This window comes from Rhinoraja longicauda, chromosome 33, assembly GCF_053455715.1.
Source record: "Rhinoraja longicauda isolate Sanriku21f chromosome 33, sRhiLon1.1, whole genome shotgun sequence".
Classification (NCBI taxonomy): domain Eukaryota; kingdom Metazoa; phylum Chordata; class Chondrichthyes; order Rajiformes; family Arhynchobatidae; genus Rhinoraja; species Rhinoraja longicauda.
The window spans coordinates 15,669,755-15,691,046 of NC_135985.1; the positions used below are offsets into that span (position 1 = coordinate 15,669,755).

At 40.9% G+C, this 21,292-nt stretch overlaps 1 protein-coding gene across 1 annotated transcript in view; it reads left to right on the forward strand.

Annotated features, from left to right (window-relative positions):
• blm (BLM RecQ like helicase) overlaps positions 1–20,504 on the forward strand; it is a 42,023-nt gene extending 21,519 nt beyond the window's left edge. Inside the window, exons 12-22 of the mRNA XM_078427504.1 lie at positions 2,324–2,472; positions 6,329–6,435; positions 8,794–8,954; positions 10,498–10,693; positions 11,932–12,122; positions 13,925–14,072; positions 14,467–14,666; positions 14,813–15,008; positions 16,233–16,355; positions 17,086–17,284; positions 19,664–20,504. Coding sequence (XP_078283630.1) covers positions 2,324–2,472; positions 6,329–6,435; positions 8,794–8,954; positions 10,498–10,693; positions 11,932–12,122; positions 13,925–14,072; positions 14,467–14,666; positions 14,813–15,008; positions 16,233–16,355; positions 17,086–17,284; positions 19,664–19,811 — 1,818 coding nt within the window. The 3' untranslated portion in view covers positions 19,812–20,504. The remainder of the gene's footprint in view (positions 1–2,323; positions 2,473–6,328; positions 6,436–8,793; positions 8,955–10,497; positions 10,694–11,931; positions 12,123–13,924; positions 14,073–14,466; positions 14,667–14,812; positions 15,009–16,232; positions 16,356–17,085; positions 17,285–19,663) is intronic.
• Positions 20,505–21,292: the final 788 nt, after the last annotated feature.

Genomic DNA, 21,292 nt, shown 5'->3' on the forward strand with positions numbered 1-21,292 from the left:
GGGGAATCCAGAATGGTATCCTGCCCAAAACTGAGCATTGTGGTTACTTTATAATCAGTCGTATAATTTGTTGGATCTTCCTATTTGATCACACGTCACAAGGCCTTAAAGGGAACTGCACGTGAGGATTGGACATGGGCTTGACCTGGAGGGTGGGATGAGGAGTGAAGGATTCTGTCCTACTTGGCCCGAAGCAATTGCTATGCCCTTCTTCCAGAACATGCTCATTGATCTGATGTGTTACAATCCACAACCAATAGCACTCTCTTGTTTTCAGGGAGCTGACTTGTACAGTGGTGGATGGGGCACTTTTCCCCCATATCCCTTGATTCCTTTAGCCCAAAGAGCTAAATCTAACTAAGGAGATGATTGCTCTTTTCCAGCAGGTGTAAGGGTGGCTTTCACTAAGCGAAGAGGAGCAGGCACGCTAGCATTTTGCTGTTTTCCACTCTCCCCATTCTAGGGGTGACGGAAGTGATTGTTATACCCCAGCTGTGAGGTGCTAACAGGGGATGGAGCCTGTGTGCTGCCTCACCCCTAGTGGAGAGCTGCTCGTTTTTGAAAACCCGCTCGCATTCTGCAGTTAGCAGATAAATTTGTTTTGAGTGGGAGGATGCACTCAGCTGACAAACACCTTGGGGAATAGCAGAGAGCAATATCTTTTTCAATATTATACCTGCTGCTCAAAGCCATGATTCATCTTGTAAATTAGCACCAAATGAGTGTAGGCTGCAGTTTACGATGCAAATCACAGCTCCCAGTGGCTTGTACAAACAAAAGATCCTCTCCTCTGAGATGTTTTTATTGAGATCTCAGTAGTGGCAGCAGTTTGAAGTGGATCCTGTCTTGCAAGATGTCAGTCTAAGCTGACTGTTCATATGGTAAAATTTGATGGAGGAAAGTGAACAGAAATATGAAATTTGTTGAAGATACCCTGATGCAGAGGAGAGAAGATGAGTCTTGTTAGAAAGAACTGCAGATGCTGGTTTAAATCGAAGATAGACACAAAATGCTGGAGTAACACAGCAGTCTGAAGAAGGGTCTCGACCCGAAATGTCACCCATTCCTTCTCTCCAGAGAGGCTGCCTGTCCCGTTGTGTTACTCCAGCATTTTGTGTCTATCTTCCAGAGAAGATGAGTGATTGTCTTCCTGGAAAGATCAGTTCAATAGACAATAGGTGCAGGAGTAGGCCATTCAGCCCTTCGAGCCGGCACCGCCATTCAATGCGATCATGGCTGATCACTCTCAATCAGTCCCCGTTCCTGCCTTCTCCCCATACCCCCTCACTCCGCTATCCTTAAGAGCTCTATCCAGCTCTCTCTTGAAAGCATCCAACAAACTGGCCTCCACTGCCTTCTGAGGCAGAGAATTCCACACCTTCACCACTCTCTGACTGAAAAAGTTCTTCCTCATCTCCGTTCTAAATGGCCTACCCCTTATTCTTAAACTGTGGCCCCTTGTTCTGGACTCCCCCAACATTGGGAACATGTTTCCTGCCTCTAATGTGTCCAATCCCCTAATTATCTTATATGTTTCAATAAGATCCCCCCTCATCCTTCTAAATTCCAGTGTATACAAGCCCAATCGCTCCAGCCTTTCAACATACGACAGCCCCGCCATTCCGGGAATTAACTTAGTGAACCTACGCTGCACGCCCTCAATAGCAAGAATATCCTTCCTCAAATTTGGAGACCAAAACTGCACACAGTACTCCAGGTGCGGTCTCACCAGGGCCCGGTACAACTGTAGAAGGACCTCTTTGCTCCTATACTCAACTCCTCTTGTTATGAAGGCCAACATTCCATTGGCTTTCTTCACTGCCTGCTGTACCTGCATGCTTCCTTTCAGTGACTGATGCACTAGGACACCCAGATCTCGTTGAACATCCCCTCTTCCTAACTTGACACCATTCAGATAATAATCTGCCTTTCTATTCTTACTTCCAAAGTTCAGCATCAGTAGAATGCTCAGAACTGCAGCTTTTCCTGCAAGTTAACAACAGAACCTTCCCCACCCATGCACACCCCCTCCTTTTGCATTTCTGAAGATCATGGTTTCATTGTTTATTATTTTTTTCATCTTATTGTAATAAAATCTTATTTTGTCAATTTTCTCTAGTTGTCTGTTGCTCATGAAAGAGGTTTTATTCGGGGAGCGTGTTTATTATGGCTGAAATACTACTGCTGTTTGTCAATAGTGCCCTTATTTCTGATGCCTCGGGGACAATAATTTTTCGGTGGGCAAATAGTTTTTCTTCCAGCTTCTTGCATCCATCCCCCAAGTTTTTGGTCACACGTTAACCCTTTCTGTTTCTGCTTTCAGTGGGGCCACGATTTCCGTCCAGATTACAAGAGGTTGAATGAACTCCGGCAGAAGTTTCCTTCCACCCCGATGATGGCCTTGACAGCTACAGCTACCCCACGAGTACAGAAGGATATCCTCAACCAGCTCAAGATGCTGAAGCCTCAAGAGTATGTAGCCTCCTTTTTCGAAAGTGGTATGAGGTTGAGGAGCATTTATGTATGGATTCATAATATTTATTACACACTATTATCTATTCAATTTAAAACATATCTTCTGCTTTTTTTCCTGATTGGTGTTAAATTATTTCCTTGCTTTTCTTCAGAATTGAGTAAGGGTTTCTTTATCTAAGTGGCAAATCTCATGGCAATTAGATCTATGACTGAAGAGATGCACAAGTTTCACCTGAATATAGAATAATGCTCCTATCCTTCATAAACCACAGTCTTCCAACTCCCCAGCAGAATTGCCACAGGAATACCATAACCTGTATGCATTCTAAAAATTACAGATGCTTATAAATCTTTCAGTTCGACACAAAAGAAAGCACTCTTCAAAAGCACCAGACAGTTTGGAGTCTTGGAGTTTCAAATATTTTCCTACTAATTTTGCTTTTTCTGTGCAAAGGACCATTCTTTCTTTTAAATGCATCCAAATTGTTCTATCTTTTAAAGAAAAACGTTAAATAAACCTGTGAGACTAATGTGATATTTAAAATCGAGAGGTATGGATAAGACAGATAAGGGAGTATTAAAACAAGAGGGCACCGGTTTAAATTGAGTGATAGAATGTTTCTTGGAGTTTTGGGAGCAAATTCTCTTCAGAGTAGTTCCTTGGCAATAATATTTCCAATAGACAATAGGTGCAGGAGTAGGCCATTCGGCCCTTCGAGCCAGCACCACCATTCAATGTGATCATGGCTGATCATTCTCAATCAGTACCCCGTTCCTGCCTTCTCCCCATACCCCCTGACTCCGCTATCCTTAAGAGCTTTATCAAGCTCTCTGTTGAATGCATTCAGAGAATTGTCCCCCACTGCCTTCTGAGGCAGAGAATTCCACAGATTTACAACTCTCTGACTGAAAAAGTTTTTCCTCATATCCATTCTAAATGGCCTACCTCTTACTCTTAAACTGTGGTCCCTGGTTCTGGACTCCCCCAACATTGGGAACATGTTTCCTGCCTCTAACGTGTCCAACCCCTTAATAATCTTATATGTTTCGATAAGATCCCCTCTCTTCCTTCTAAATTCCAGTGTATACAAGCCTAGCCGCTCCAGTCTTTCAACATAGGACAGTCCCACCATTCCAGGAATTAACCTAGTAAACCTACGCTGCACACCCTCAATAGCAAGAATATCCTTCCTCAAATTTGGAGACCAAAACTGCACACAGCACTCCAGGTGCGGTCTCACTAGGGCCCTGATCTGTTGTGGATCAGCCAGATTGATATGACAGCCTAGAAGGAACACCAACACCTCTACTTCCTGAGGAGATTGAGGAAATTTGGACATGTCTCCATTGATTCTAACGATGTTCAACAGATGTACCATAGAAAGCATACTGTTGGATTGCATCACAGCTTGGTTTGGGAATAGCTCTAAGACCACAATAAATTGTAGAGTTGTAGACGTAACCTAGTCCATCACACAGACCAGACTTCACACGTTTGACTTCATCTACACTTTACACTGCCCTGGAAAAGCAACCAACATAATCAAAGACTTGATCTACCCCGGTCATTCCTCCTTCCCCCTGCTCCAGTCCGGCAGAAAATACAGAAGCTTGAAAGAGCACTCCACAAGACTCGGGAACAGCTTCTTCCCCTGTGTTATGCTTCTGAGCAGTCCTTCCGTTCGCTAGGGTACTCCCCTTCACACATTCACTCATTGTTCTTTATCTCTCCCCTTTGTGGACATTAAACTTTGTCTATGGAACTGAAGCGTTACAACACGAACTATATTCTGCACACTGTATCTTTCCCCCTTTGCTCTATCTATTGTACATGAGTTTGATTAAATGTAATTATTTATGGTATATTGGATTTGTTTGGATAGCCATTAAATATGTTTACTTGAAAGGGCAGTAGTACGAGCATGTGTTGGGCTTTATCTATCTGTGCATGGCGCATGGGTGCAAAGATTTGTTCTAACATTTAAACTAGTCCTCATCAGTCCCTAGTACTCTTTGCTTTAAAATGGTGTTGCTTAAAGAACTTAAACCTTTTTTTGGAGTGTGAATTGCTTGGGATAAAAAGCTGTACATCGGTACACATGACAATAATAAATCGGAATCTAGACCTGAAGAGGTTTTGGAGACAGATGATCTAATGACATTTAAGAAGCGTCTCGTCAAGTACTTAAATTGTCAGTTCGTAGAGTGCCATGGATCTATTTGTAAATAGGTTCAGCGTAGATGAGTACAATGGACAGCATGGACATGGATGGGGAGAAAAGGAGTTGTTTCTGTGTGTATGAGTTAACTGTATGCGTCTATTCAGAAAGTAAGAAAGATTTGTATTTCTATTTTTCGTCTTCTCAAAATACCTGGCAACCAATATTGTGCATGTAATGTGTAGGAAGGAACAGCAGATGCTGGTTTAAACCGAAGGTAGACACAAAAAGCTGGAGTAACTCAGTGGGACAAGCAGCAACTCTGGAGAGAGGAATGGGTGACGTTGTGGGTCAAGACCCTTCTTCAGACTGGTTAGGGATAAGGGAAACAAGAGATATAGGCGATGATGTAGAGAGATAAAGAACAATGAGTGAAAGATATGCAAAAAAGTAACGATGATAAAGGAAACAGGCCATTGTTAGTTGTTTGTTAGATGAAAACGAGAAGCTAGTGCGACTTATGTGGGTGAGGGATAGAGAGAGGGAATGCCGGGGCTACCTTAAGTTAGATAAATCAATATTCATACCACTGGGCTGTAAACTGCCCAAGTGAAAAATGAGATGCTGTTCCTCCAATTTAGCCTGTGTTGTGAGGTAATAAAATTGTTAACCCAATCTGCTTGCAGCAAAATCCCATTATCAGTGACATAATAGTGATTTCATGATCTGTTTTGTGATCGTTATTGAGCTGTAAATGTTGGCCCAGTTTTATCTTGTTCCTTTTTTATTCATGTAAAAAAGAAAGTAAGGCGTCTGTTTAGTGTCTCACCTTAAAAAGTGATGCTAATGTAACACTTTCAATATTGTAGATGATCCCCAGATCCTGCTACTCATTAATATTACATGTGTCCACCACTCATTGTGTAATTCTATGCATTGAGCTGTCATTTTAATATGTTACACGGTTCAATAGCAACATATTTCACTGTAATGAAGATCATTTTCCTTCCAATAAGGATTGTAGTTGTGACAGAGGTTTATTTTAATTCTTCCCTTTTGCCTCAAGTGTCATCTTTCAGGCATTCAAAGTAGAAATTTGTGGGGTCGGGTGCTATACTAGCCTTCAATACATGATTTGTGCTAATATTCCAGGGCAACACTGAGCAAGTGCTGCATGTTGGTGATACCACCTTCCAGATATGATGTTTCTATAATAATCCCTCTTTCTCCCACAGGAGGGCTTAAAAAAGCCCGCTGCTCCATTTAGAAGAGGGCATGGTAGTTCTCAGGGTCCTGGCCAATATTAATCCCTCAATTAACATCTCTAACACAATACTTGGGCATCTGTCTGTTTGCGAGAGTTTGTTGTGTGCAGATTGGCATTTACATCACAATTTACCAGTTAAAGATATTGTCTGTAAAAGTATTGTGCCATACCTGCAAGGAATTAGAAAGAAATCTAATTTTAAAGTTGTCCAACTATACCCTTGGGCACTACTGACAGGGTGATGTAAACCTCTCGTTTCCACGGTTATGTATTCTGCAGTTCTCACAATGAGGCATTTAAATTTAGAAAATCACCTTTGCATGATTTGCAATATGCATTGAGCCTAGAGTTTGGCATGGGCCCCTGGGACCCAGCCACCACCTCTTTTTATTATCAAAGACAGAGGCTTCATATTGAATCTCTGCAGGTTCACCATGAGCTTCAATAGGCACAACCTGAAATACGTGGTCCTGCCGAAAAAGCCCAAGAAGGTTGCTGAAGATTGCATAGAATGGATCAAAAAGAACTACCCACGTGAGTATCGTTCGGCTTGTATGCTGCTGTGCCTGCGGCTGTCTGCATGCAGTTCTGATCATTTCTGTACACAGCCCAATGACTTTTGACAGTTTAATCTTCTTTTGTATATTTGGAGCTAAGTATTTATATGGGCTCCATGACTCACTGATGTATTTCAGGCTGTGATGCCCCATAAATGTAATAGATCATCACTGACGTTTATGACTAGTCATATCTTGAGAGAAGGAGAGACAGAGAAGTGATAGCACGCCTAAAGTAACTGATTATGCCAGCTTTTATTCCAACAATTATCTCCAGAATTTATTTTATTAACAAATATCATCTTTAAATTTAGCACCAATCAGTAAACAATTACATAACTGGTCAGTTCTGTTTATAGGGATCTTGTTTACGCAAAATAGCTACTATATATTGTTGACCTAGTTAGTGATTACACTTCAAATCAATTTAATCTGTGTTCATGTACACTGACTTGCTGCCTTGTGTGCTTGTTTGCGTCTCAATATTACACCCTTGAAATTGACATGCACACAGAAAAATGATCAGGATGCTCCTTGAGTATGCTCCACAAGATCTTCCGTATCATTTTCCTGCGGTAAATTTCACCTCATTTCCATCCTCAATGGCCTGACCCTTATTCTGCGACTGTGACCCTCTAGTTTCAGGCTCCTCAGACAAAGGAAACATTCTCTTACATCTACCCAAACCCTGTGACCGTGTGGGTATCCTCCAGTTGCTTTGGTATCCTCCTACATCCCAAAGACTTGCAAGCCTGTAGGTTAATTGGCGTTTGTAAATTGTGCAGTGTGTAGGGAGTGGATGAGAAAATGGCATAACATAGAGCTAATGCAAACGGGTGATTGCTGGTCTGCGTGGACCCAATGGGTCAAAGGGGCTGTTTCTATTCTGTATCTCTAAACTAAACTAAACTATATCCTTTCAATAAAGACTAGCATGCCATTTCCCTGCCTCATTGCGAGTTGCGCCACATTAGCTTTCAGTGATTTAGAAACAATGATATCAAGGTGCATTAAAGCATCATCATTCTACTCAAGAGAGTAACCGTACATTTTTCACATTGTATTCCATCTGCCATGTTGTTGCCCACTCACTCAGCTCGTTTATTTTCCCTTGAAGCATCATTGCATCCTCATAATAACTTGCATTTCCACTGTGTCTTGTGTCAACAGCAAATTCGGAAATACTGCAGTTTGGCTGAAATGAATGATGTCAGGCTAACATATCAGTTGGTCCCTGTTTTCCTTTTATATTCTGTTTTATCACTGAAATGGAAATCACTGGCAGTGAAGTAAGAATCGCATGCAACCTCCTTTTAGAGATACTCCCATCAAACTTCCTTCTGATTGCTATTTAGAAAAAAGTGGATTTTATTAAAGTGCACAGAGGGGTGTGCATTTGGATGGTAAAAACCTGAAGGAGATTTTCACAGCCAATCCTCCAGCACAATCAATCCATTATGACGTATCTTTGTAATCCACTGTGCTAATGCTGTGAAATGAAATTAGTTCTAGACTGCATCCTGATTGCCTGTAAGGAAAGTTGGTGCTTATGTATGGGCACATAAACAATGCACAATATCTCAGAACACAATAGGACTTGGATGCACAATCTCTGCTGTGATGGAAGCAAAATGTCATGCCTATTCTGTTCTTCCCCTCCCCACATGTATTGAGATTGATGCTTACGGTCAAAGAGAAAGATATTCAATTTCACAACCTCAATGTCTTGGAGCTCTTCATAACTAATTTTTTTTAAATAGTAACTTACATAAAGGAGAAAACACAGAGCTAATGTTCCCATCAAGCTCCCACAATCGGTTCCATAAAAATGATCATAGAATATGTTTTGGTGATATTGATTGAGCTGTCTCGGTGGGAGAACTCCACCACTTGCTCACTTGAGGGAGCAGATGTTGCTTGGTTTAATCCCACCTGCAAGATGGCGCCACCAGCCTTGTTCACCTTCACTCATCTTGCTGGAGAATGCTGACCTTCATTGGTGCACTGTCACGCCCATTCTTCCATGTTTTAACCATTGGTTTACGTACATCCTAGAAAGTGCGTGAAAGACATTCTTGAATTTCAGTCTTGTAGCATCTTCAAGCTATTATACAAAGAGAAAATGACAGACATTTTTTTTCTTTCATCTGATGGTTTCACTGAATTGCTCATACCTATGAGAGACATCTAATCAAACCCTAATTGACTGTCAAACCCTGTTGTCATCTAATGGCTAGTTCCTGTTTTAACTTGGGTTATCCTTACTGCCCTCAACCACACTGGTACTTGGCACATTTTGGTGCTGCATTAACTTCTTTGTTTCCATCATTAACAGACGATTCTGGAATTATTTATTGTCTGTCTCGGCGTGAGTGCGACACTGTAGCTGAAAAGTTGAAGAGGAACGGGATAGCTGGTCTAGCATATCATGCTGGCCTGGAGGACTCCATCAGGGATATGGTGCAAAACAAGTGGATTAACCAAGATGGCTGCCAGGTAAAAAGGCCTGAGAACCAGCCTGTGATGTTTAGCTTTATTATGTTACAGTGGCTTGTAATAATTATCTGCAGTGATGTTTTTCAACCAGGAAAAAGGTAACACCTGAAGGGAATTTTTTGTTTGTTTTTTGGTGCATCTTATAGGTGTAACGATTCGTGGCAGAAGGAACCTATCTAGTTCATCAGTCACACTGCTTTTGAAAGATCAGAAGTACTTATTTAGCTCTTGTTTTCCCCTAGTTCATCCTTCACCAATGTTTGAAAGTTCTGGTTGAATCTGCTTCCATTGCCCCTTAACGCAACATATTCCAAATTGTAATGGTTAGTTCTTTTAAACAGATTCTCCTTGTCTCTTTGATTCTTTGACCAGTCACTTTTAATTCCTATCGTTTGGTTCCTGACACTTCTGTCACTTGGAAACTGTTTCTCCCCATCAACCTTTATCTTTAACCAGGCCTCACTGTCTACCCTGTCAAACATCCTCCTAATTTTGAGGAGATTTATATTTCTTCCCTGAAAATAACAGTGCCAGACAGATACCTGTCTCAAACAAGAGAGTGTTCATCAAATCAATGGCATTATCATTGCTGAGTTTCCCACTATTAATATCCTTGGGTCACAGATATATATTGTGACCACAAAAGTTGGTCAGAGGCTGGGTATCCTGCAGTAAGTGGCACGTCTCCTGATAGCCAAAACCTTTTCACCATCTACAAGGTACAAGACAACAGTGTGATGGAGTACTCCTTGGCAATATGAGTGTAGTTTCAACAACTCAAGAGGCTCATCATCATTTAGGACAAAACAGTTCAATTGATTGGCATCCCATTCATACTTGCTCCTCTACTGGTGCAGAGTGGCTGTTGGATGTGCCATCTACAAAATGCATACTCATTTTACTCTGAAGCACCTCCCAAACATGCATCCCCCCCCTACCACCAAGAAGGGCAAGGGCAGCAAATACATGTAAACTGTCTCCCTCCGCATGTACACGTCCTGACTTAGAAATATATTAGAGACGCAAAAGACCACATATTAATTATCACTGAATCTAAACATGAAATTCCCTCCCCAAAACAGAACACAATAATTCAATGGATGGTAGTGGTTCAGTGAGAGAGTTCACCACCTCCATTACCTCAAAGTCAATTAGGATTGAGCATTAAATGTTATCCTTGACGGTAAGACCAGATACTGAAAAAGAATGAGAATAAACCCTGACTTCTTCACTCAGACTACTTAACTGCCTATATAATTAAAATCATATAAGCCTGTGATTCTAGGAAATTCTAGATTTGCCAATATTAAAGTGATTATTTTTAAAAAGCAATCAATACTCTGCAGCAGAAATTTTGTACAGGGCAAATAAGCATGCTGTGACACGAGGTGAAGTTGTTCGATTTTTTTCTCTGTGGAAGCAAAATGCCATGAAAATCTGAATCGTAAAAAGGAAGTCACTGTATAGTACACAGGGGTGTTGGTAGGATTAAGGACTGTCAGGATGATTACCTGTCTCATCTGGGAATTGTGTGTTCCATTAGGTGATTTGTGCCACAATTGCATTTGGTATGGGGATTGATAAGCCAGATGTTCGCTATGTGATCCATGCCACACTACCCAAGTCCATGGAAGGGTTTTACCAAGAGTCAGGTCGTGCAGGAAGAGATGGGGAAACTTCGCATTGTGTTCTTTTCTACAGCTACAGTGACGTCACCAGGATCCGGCGCATTATCCAGAGTGAGTAAGGAACTGCCATCGATGGTTGCTAAAAGCTTATCAGAGCAAGGCACTAAACTTAGTTGAGGCATCTGGTCAACGTCTTTGGTCTGTGTGAAACAGGTTTTGTCATGGGAGTGGGGAGATGCTGTGGTGGGAAGATGCTTTTTCAGAATTCCCATTCACCATTATTGATGCTCTTGTGACCCAACCCCATTCAAGACACAGAAAGAGACACAGCGGATCAGGCAACATCTCTGGTGAACATGAACAGGTGACGTTTCTGATTGGGACCCTTCAGACTATAGAAGGGTCCTGACCCGAAATGTCAGAGATGCTGCCTGACCCTCTGAGTTACTTCAGCACTTTGTGTCTTTTATTGTAAACCAGCATCTGCAGTTCTTTATGTCCCCATCCAAGACAACAGAATAGAATTTGTTATTACCTCAGATATAAGTCGGAATGTTCCAGATATGCATTTGTGAGGAGAGTGTCATCTGAGGATCTTGGTTTAAGACTTTGCGAATTTCATAAGATCAGGGAAGGCTTGATATAAATGCGCGTTATTTGTCTTCATTATACAATGCATGCATACATGCAAACATGGATTGGTTGTGTCAACTTCCTGGGCAGAATAATCCAGTGTCCAGGGCTGTGCATTGTAGCCCCAATATGATCATTGTACTTTAAAACACCAGCACGAAAAGAACTGCCCAGGATATTCTGAGGAAATAACAGCAAGATTTATACTTGGCTCTTGATGAGCACAGCAACTTGTGGCAAGGGGGAATTGTTACAGAATGAGTTGTGCCCTACTAAAATGGAAGATAGGTCTTAACTAGCTTCAGTTTCAATAAATCTAGTCGTTTTCATCGTGAAAATAGATTGAACACTGCAGGAAGTTAGGATTGATGTTTAAGATTTATGATTTCCAATGTCATCCCATGATAGTCACCCAGAAAAGGAATAATTGAAACCTGTGTAAAATTTCATTCCTGTAGGTCCTTGGTTGTTCTAGGCTTTTAAAATCAAATTTTATCATTTCTTAGTTTCTTTCTTCACCTCCTTGATTAAAAGGAAGCCTTATTACTCCAAGTTAACATAGGAAACCTCATGATCTCTGACTTATCTGGTTATTTTATCTGTGAATCCTTGCAGCAATCTTGGGTATAAAGTTGTGCAAACTTGAATTGTATGGGGGGAATTATAAACAGAACATCCATGTGTCAGCTGAACTAAAAATGATGTGTTCTCTGCAGTGAATCAGGACGGGAACCAGTTCACCAAGCAGACTCACTTCAACAACTTGTACAATATGGTCCATTACTGCGAGAATGTGGTGGAGTGCCGCAGGATACAGCTGCTTTCCTACTTTGGGGAAAATGGCTTCAACACCCAGTACTGCAAAGAGCACCCAGACGTAACTTGTGACAACTGTGTCCGGAAGAATGTATGTTACACTAAATTATTGGCTACTTTTACTGGTACTAAAATGGTAATACTGCAATACTAACCTCTTGTACTAATACTGAAATAATAACCACTGTTACTAATACTGAAATACTATTATTTAACGATGACTATTGGTGTTGAAATACAAGTGAAGTGTTTTGGTATGATGGATAAGGAGAAACTGTTGTTCCAATGGCAAGAGGGATAGTAACCAGAGAGCGTAGACTTAAGATCACTCACAAAAGAACCTGAGGGGAGATGGGAATTTTTTTTTAATGGGGCTTCTTGTTGTGATCTGGATTGTGTTGCCTGAAAGAGAAAGGGAGAGATTTTCCAGGTACCTTCAAAATGGAATTGAATGAATTGTTAGAAAACACAAATTGTCAGATCTATGGGGAAGGAATGGTGCAGTAATTGTTGACTACTTAGGAGGGCACAGCGGGATAAATGGCTTGCTTCTGTACATATGATTGAATGTGTTAATTCCTCCTTCATAAAACTAACCTAAAGTCAGTTTTATGATGAAGGGTGGGTGTTTAATAGATGTGTATTATGCACAGCAAGCATGATCATGAAGAACACGTCTGCATCTGTTCCAATCAAACCATAGCATATGCACGTAAAACCTGCCATTTTAGGGAAATCTATGCACTGGAAATGTTAATTGCATCTAGTCAGTGATTGCCTGCAGAATCGGATTATTACCTATGGACTCATTGAAGGCGGTGATGCACCATTCAGTATAGACTGTATTCTCGCCCTATATTCATATTAATGGTCACTATTAATTGACAACCACATGTCAATGTTCCAACATGCTGTGCCACAGCATCAGGAGCTGGAATTCTGTTGTCAGGCAATAACCATCTCCAACAAGGGAGAGTCTATCACTTTGTCATTCCCATCATGAGAACTACCATCAACATCACAATGACTCGCCATTAGCCAGAAATGTAGCTTAATCAGCAATCATACTGTGGCCAACAGAGCATGTCAGGCTGTGTCCCCTATAATGAACACTATCTTCTGAAGTTCCAAATCCATCCATTATCATGTTATGACTGTGGTGAAATACTCTCCACTTGCCTGGATGAGTGCAGCTCTAACATCACTGAAAAACTCAACACCATCCAGGATAAAGCAGCATTTATGATTGGCACTACACCTGTCGTGCTAATCATTCACGCCCTCTGCCACTGCCCTGTGTACCATCTGCAAAAGGTACTACACAAACGTGCCTTGGCTACTCTTGACAGCACCCTCTAAATTATTGCCACCAAAAAAGATAAGGGCAGCAGGTGCTGGGAGCATCATTATGCGATTGCCCGTCACCTCTTGATGGAAAATTAGGAATGGACAATAGTTGCTTGAATTGCTATATCCCGTGAATGGAGACACAGCCCATACACGGAAGAATGGATGTGTGTACATATGTGTCTTTTGCTTATCTTTGCCACAAATTGCCATTTTGAGATTTGAACTTACAATCTCCGTGTTGGTGGTCAGCACTGTGACTTCAATACTCCCACACCCTTAATATGATTGCTCAGGTGAATATCATACAATCACTGAACAGCACAGCACAGGAGGAGTCCATTCAAACCATTAAATCTATGGTGACACTTTTACCACTGTTCAATCGACGTTAATCTGTTTATTTGGAAACACAATACAAATCCCATCCACTGTACTAAGAGTTTTCTTTGAGTAGCTATTCTTTCTTAAATTGATTCTCTGCACAATGTTCTAAATTGTTCTTTTTGTTTTGAACTCTATCACTGCTAACTGTCCTTATTGTAGAATTATAAGACCAAAAACGTGACGGAGGAAGTGAAGAGAGTTGTACGCTTTGTTCAGGAGAATTGCAGTGGTGGCAGTGGAAGAAAGTACAGTGCGGACCAGCCTTCTAGCAGGCTCACCCTGAACATGCTGATCGATATCTACCTCGGTGAGTGAAGTTTGTTTCCAGATTATTGAATGTAGCAAATGACAGGCAACGGTTGCTCCTTGTGTTTGTTATAAGGGGCTCTTTTGCTGTTTGAACTTCTTCATTTATGCCTGTTCATTCTGATCCAACAGTTTCTTTCTTGTGAAAGGTGTTATAAAAATGTAGGCTCTTTTCTTAAGGTAGAACCCGGACAAAAATCACAAAGCAGAAAATTAGTCTCCGACTCCGTTTGTGAAGTATTTAAATTGGCTATATTTCTGTGTTTCATGAGCACACAAAGCCATGTATTTCTTGTCTCTTCAGTGCTGACCAGCTGCAAGCCCCGTTCCCTAGGATTTGGGGAACATGACCAATTGTCAACTAGCCTAAAAGTTGACTTGCCTTTCTCCCACAGGGTGTAAAAATGCCAGGATCCAATCGGGTATATTTGGAGCAGGTGCTGCATACACCCGTCACAATGTGGAACGACTGTTTCGGAAATTGGTTCTAGACAAAATTCTGAGAGAGGATTTATACATCACAGTCAATGACCAAGCGATTGCTTATGCAAACGTAGGTGAAAAAGCGCAGCAGGTTCTGATGGGTTTCCTTCAAGTAAGTTAATTCTTATATTGAACTTGTAGCACTGCCCTGCATTTATAGTATTGTTTGTGCTTATCCTCTCCAGTGTGTTCCATTGAAGTATTTGGATGACCTGATCTTTTGAGCAACTGTATAACGACGTGTTTTTGTGATCCAAGGTGGACTTTCAGGAGACGGACAATGCCAGCAGCATCAGGAAGCAGAGAAGCTCAATGACAAAGAACATTTCCAAACGGGAGGAGATGGTGAAGAAGTGTCTCGCTGAGCTGACCGAACTCTGCAAACGTCTGGGCAAAGTCTATGGGGTCCATTACTTCAACATTTTTAACACTGCCACCATCAAAAGAATTGCAGGTACTGTTGGATAAAATAGATAAGTAGTAGGTTGTCTGAGTCATTGAACTATAACTAGCTTGTGTGATTTTAATGTTAATGTAGTGCAGGAGCATGGCTTTGCTGCCATCTACAGACCACATTCAGCGCTCTTTAAAGCGGTGAGATTCCTGATGATGGTTCTAATGAAAGAAAAATAATGTTTTGTGTCATTATTATGTTTTGCATTCTCAATGTTTCAAAACTGTTTACGCCAGTAAGTGAATTGTATTAATTATGGTATAAAAAGAAAACAAGGATAGGAAAAGATTAGAGATGTGAAGCTACTGAAGACAAATGTTACTCACTAAAATGGACATCTTGGTCAGCATGGATGAGTTGGGCTGAAAGAGCTGTTTTCATGCCATTTTACTGTAAGACTCTAAACATGCCAACAATTTACAGCCAGAATGCTCCCACAAACAGCAACGTGACGATGAGTAGTTGATTTATTTACGATGTTGGTTGAGTGATAAATACGAATAGTGTTCTGAGATTATTTAAATTTAGCTGAATCACAGGCTGATGATTCATCTAGGAATCAAAGGCCATGTAGAAAATTGAGTACACGGTGAAAGGTTCGCTGTGAACTTATTAAATGGTGGAGCAGATATGAGGAGACAAATTCTTTACCCCTCCACCCGCACTCCATATTGCTTGTGTGATATTCAAATAAAACCCAGCATCTCCAACAGTACAGTTTTGCCTTAGTACTGCACTAGAGTATCAGCTTAGATTTTTGTGCTTGGGTTTCTCAAATATTTTGCGTACTTTCCCAACCACATCAATGCTATGAAGAGTCATGAGGTGCATTGAAAGTGGGTGTCTTGCCATCTTTTAAACATAAAATAACCTTTGTCCTTTTGACATTTGTACTGCTCATATGTGGTTGAATGTTCAGTCTACTAGGCAAATTGAATTTAAATTTTGGTGTAGAGTTTTGGGGCTCTGGATAGAGAAGGGGCTTTGCTTAACAGAAGCTTGAATGATTCCTCTTGTACACCTCACTCAGCAACATCTGATCTTCCTATGAATCTACTTTATAAAAGTGAATTAATGAGAAAACAATTAAAAATAGCAAAATCAAAATGTGCAAAACAATAATCAATGAATGGAGATTATGGAAACCCTTGCCGATAAACAGTCAGCACTGGTGCCTTAGTTGTACCTGAAAAAATGTTGATGAGTAAAATATATTTTATGCAGAGTCACTGTCGTCAGACTCTGAGGTCCTACTGCAAATCGATGGAGTTACTGAGGATAAGCTGGACAAATACGGAGGTGAACTTGTTGAAGTTCTCCAAAAATATTCCGAATGGCAGTTGCCAGGTAAGGGAAGTCTCTCTTGCATGCTGTATTATTGGGAATGTTCAGAAAGAAGGGAATGACTTGCATTATTATAGCAGCTTTATGTTTTTCCTCACAGGATATTACAAAGCTCTTTGCAATCGATTTGGCCTGTTATGATGTAAAATATGCAGGCTAGAAGTTGAGATGCTTCCAGTAGTGGAACAGTCTTAAACAAGCAGACATAATGCAAGGCAGGGCCAGTCATTTAAAACTCTGGTTTCTCAAAATTAATTGTTGCAGAGGATGGTGAATTTCTAGAGTTCTCTGTCCCAGCAGGTGGTTAGAGCTGGATTATTATGTATTTAAAATGGAGATGGATAACTATTTAATAGATCGAGGAATAAATGGCATAAAAAAAGGAGAAAGGAGTTTTAAGAAACGACATAGAAGGGAAGAGAGGAGTTGTAACCCTTGATTATTTAAATGGTGAGGCAGGCTTGAAGGATGTGATAGCCTGTTCCTATTTTCTTGTGAGAGGTGAGGTGGAGAAAGGTGCAAGGTGATTAGATTAATCAGGAGCAAATTAGGAGTCGGGCAGCAGAATTTCGAATGGACTCATTGATGTAAAAATAATGGGCGGCAGATTGGGGACTGACCTTGGTACCTTCACTTCTGAGGTATGTTTATGAGTTGTTGAAGTGTGTAAGTTACACTACGGTAAAACTCTTCTATACTCACATTTTACAATGTCATATTTGTGGCCCAACAGAAGAGGACGTTGTTGGAGCCGATGCTCCCAATGGCTGGATAGACTGCCAGGGAAACCGGGATGAAGAGGAGTCGGAGGAAACCTCGGCGTACTTCAACAAAGGCAAAGGTGGCTCCATGAGGAAGCGAAAAAGGGTCCCACATTACAAGAGGACAAAGAGACGGAAAACTGGATCCAATAGCCAGCAACCTTCAAGAAGGTGAGTGTTCCTTTGCCCACAAAATAGCCTGCATTATGTAATCTTGTTATAATCTATGTTGAAATACTGTTCCTGTAATGAATGTTGATTAGAGTAAACAGATCTATTGTCACATACACCAGGGTGCAATGAAATCCCTTGTTCACATTAAGCTCATCAAGTAAGAAGTATCCTTGGTGATGATAGATATGATAACAAAAGCTTCAGAAGAGTGCAAAGATTATAGTGCATCTGAAGTAATGCAGAGAAAGTACTAATGTGCAATAATAGAATAACTGAAGGAAGTAAAGTTAAGAGTATGAGTACGTGGCTGCATCTCCAGGAAGTGGGGTTGAAGGTTGTGATTGCTTTAAGACCCTGAAAGCAGTGGGGAAGAACCTGTTCTTCAGCCTGGATGGCTGAACTTCAAAATTCCTGTATCTTCTCCTAGAAGGTGAAGAGAGAAAAGTGCGGGGCCATGGTGACAGGCATCCTTGGCAATGCTTCCAGCTTTCCTGATGCAAAGCACTGTGAAGATGGGCTTGAAAGAAGAAAGTGGCAAGCCTGTGATGGACTGGGCTGTATAACCACTCTTGTAGGTTCAGGTGGTCAACAGCAGAGCAGTTGCCAAAACAGCCTGAGATGCTTCTGAGACATAGCAGTTCGAGAGAATATGCCAAATCTTCTCAGACACAAAAAAGAAAATACACTAACGTGTTTTCTTGATCAGTATGAAGGGACTTGGTTAGGCTGCTGGTGACACGGATGCCTAGAAACCTGAAGCTAACCATTTTGAGGAGGACGGGATTATGTTCACTCTTTTCCCAATCCCACCCCCATCTTCCCAAGGTCAACAACCAATTCTTCTGTCTTACTGACATTATAGGCAAGGTTGTAGTTCTGACACCAAGATATGCGGTTCCCAATCTCCTTCCTGCACTCCATCTCCTTGCGTTGATCCAGTCAGCAATAGTGGTATCATAAAAATGTAATTGGTACTTTACTTGGCCACACCATCATGACTGTACAAGGAGTCGAGCAGGGGACTGAGCACACAACCATGAGGAGCACCAGTGTTGAGGGTCAAGGTGGAGGAAATACTGTGACCAATTCAAACTGACTGATGTCAGCTGGTCAAGTAGTCCAGAAGCCAGTTGCAGATGGAGGCTCCAAAATCAAGATCCGGGTGTTTAAAGTCAAACATGGTGCACAAAACACCCTTTCTTCTGTCTTTTAAAAAAATTAATCTCTCCTCTTCATTCCCATCTTGCTGGTGACATATGACTCTTCATGAATGTTCCTCAAATTTAAAAATCATTATTCTCACGAGACAGCACTGTCACATTAAAGCTGGCTAATGACGTAAGGAGTTGTTGATGATTATGCAGTATAGTTGTTGATTGAAGTCATAAAAGTTGAAAGTTTGGGAATTAAGTTTATATATGGAGTGTAAGTCACATGCTGTGTGTCACAGAATCTGTTTATTTTAGAATGAGAAAATGTAGTCTGTCCAATTAAGCCAGTTATAATTCAACATTGATTATATCAATTTGGTCTTGGCTTAATTAAATATGTTCCCTGCTAATATTAGCTATATTTGAATATTGGACTTGCAGAGTTTTGGCTAACATTTAATGAGTGGCAGAGCAAGAAGACTAATAGTAGGAATACACACATTTGCCTCTTAATTGCCCCGACATAAAGGTGCTGAGGCTAAATCAGAACTTAGGGGCTTGTTCTTCTGGTTATGTGCTAATCAGTCATTTCCAGATGAGCCACTGGAGGGAACCCTTACCCAGCATTTTAAAATGGCACAGGACGAATAACATCTCATGACATTGATCTTCACTTTTTTGACAAGGGAGACAATTTGGGCTCTCCCTAATTATTATGTTAATAGACTTACTGGACACTTATTACACCCCGGAGTGCTGCAAATAGTAAGATGATTGGCCTGTTATTTTTCACAATTGGAGTGAATGAATCCAACACTCTGAATTCACACCTCCTCAGAGTGAAGCTAGATCATACAAAACGGTCATGTTCTCCCTGTGACCTCCAAATGCTCCAGTTTCCTCCCACATCCCAAAAAGAGTTTGTAGGTAATTGGCCTTTGTAAAATTACCCCTGATGTGTTGGAAGTGGATAAGAAAGTGGGATTGCATAGAACTAGTTTAGGTGAATGATCATTGGTTGGCATGGACTCAGTGGGCCGAAGGGTCTATTTCCATGTTGTATATCTAAACTAAACTAAACCTGAATTAACAGGGCGGTCATTGGAAGATGGTGTGTGCTAGTTGTTGGTCACAGTTCTGGGAGCATTCTCTCGATATATTTACCTGTGCTGTGTGGCGGAGGCTTCTGGGGTATATATTGATGTTCTGGTTTTGCTCAACACAGCTCCAATGTGAAGAATCCAACAAGTTCCAAGCATTTCAGCCATGGACCGAGCACGGGTACCAGGCGGCCTGGGGTAATGCCACTTCCAGTTCCTCGTGGCAGCACCAACCAACGGTCTTTCCTCAAGCCTTCGTACTCTTTGAGTTAACCCTTGGTTTTCGCCTGACTGTGCAATCCTTCACATTCCTGTGAAAGGTGCAAATGGATGGTGTTGAGACTGGATCTGTAAGGAAAATGGAATCCAAAGCATTTTCTTGTTGGTTTAATTCAAGTTCCAAGTCTGCCAACCTGGACAAGATCTGATGAATTAAGCTGAATTAAGTTCTGTTGAATCCAATCCATCTCATCTGACTAAAGACTGTCCTCTATAGCAAATTAAGGTAGTATCCTCTGAGTTATGCTGCTACATTGATCAGCAGTCAAAGCTACTTTTGCTGCAATACATTGATGGCTGTGAAGACGTAATATTTAAAATCTAAGGTACTTTGTACCCTAAGAATATTTTTGCTTTGAGACCAGGGTGGAATTCTTGGACAGTAAAATCTCATGTTGTGTTCACTTAATGTTTGATCCTTAAAGCTGTTTTATTTAACTGTCCAGTTCCTCTAAACCACTGTGGAATTGCAATGTTGCTTAAATTTAACAATCTAGGATGTTTGATGCTTTTAAAATCTGTCTATAAAGTCTGTATTCTTCATGATATGTCATATATAAATTAAATTCATTCTATATTTTAATTCTTGAAGCTAGGTTACCAGGTCTGGAAATTGTATTTATGCAGTGAAATTCAATGGTTCAGTAATTTATTTTTGCCTACCCCCTTTTTATTGATCCTTAATATTCTGTAGCCTCACTCACTTGAAAAGTGTCAGATTTTCATTCTTGACCAAGTTTTCAGAGGTCATTCAGGTGGGAGATGGTATCTGTTAGGATGTCAATCCCATTTTGCTTGCCTTCTCCTTCCTCATCACTTCACCCCTTTACCTAATTTCTCTGGGCTTTCTGTGCTTAATACTGCTGGTATTATGCTCATATTTAAGTATACAACTTGATGTCATATTTAGACATAAAATGCTGGTGTAACTCAAGTGTGTTGCCACAAGTTAAGTTTCAAAGGTCACAAAATGGATCTTTCCAGCTGATTTTCTGCATTCCATGAATACAAAGCTAGGGTTTCAGTTTTAACAGTTGTATTATGGTAAAATGCGCAGCATTTACTTGAATTGTTGTCGAATACGCATGGTCCAATAAAGGATTAGAAGTTTTACTGGTCATGTTTGAAAGGAATTTGCATTTACAGAAGCCCTCAGTCTGAAGAAGGGTCTCGACCCGAAACGTCGCCCATTCCTTCTCTCCTGAGATGCTGCCCGACCTGCTGAGTTACTCCAGCATTTTGTGAATAAATACCTGCATTTACAGAAGGGTGAAGCTAGACTTTAATGTGACTGTAACTAATGTGCTTTGTCTGGCAGTTCCTTTAGAATGGTGTTGATTCAAAGAATCATTACAGCACTAAGGCCATTAAATTCTTGGTTCAACCTGCATAGTCCTAAGTGGAAGAGACCACCAATGAGAGTGGACACACAAAATGCTGGAATCTTGAGAATCAAACAAAGTGCTGAAGGAACT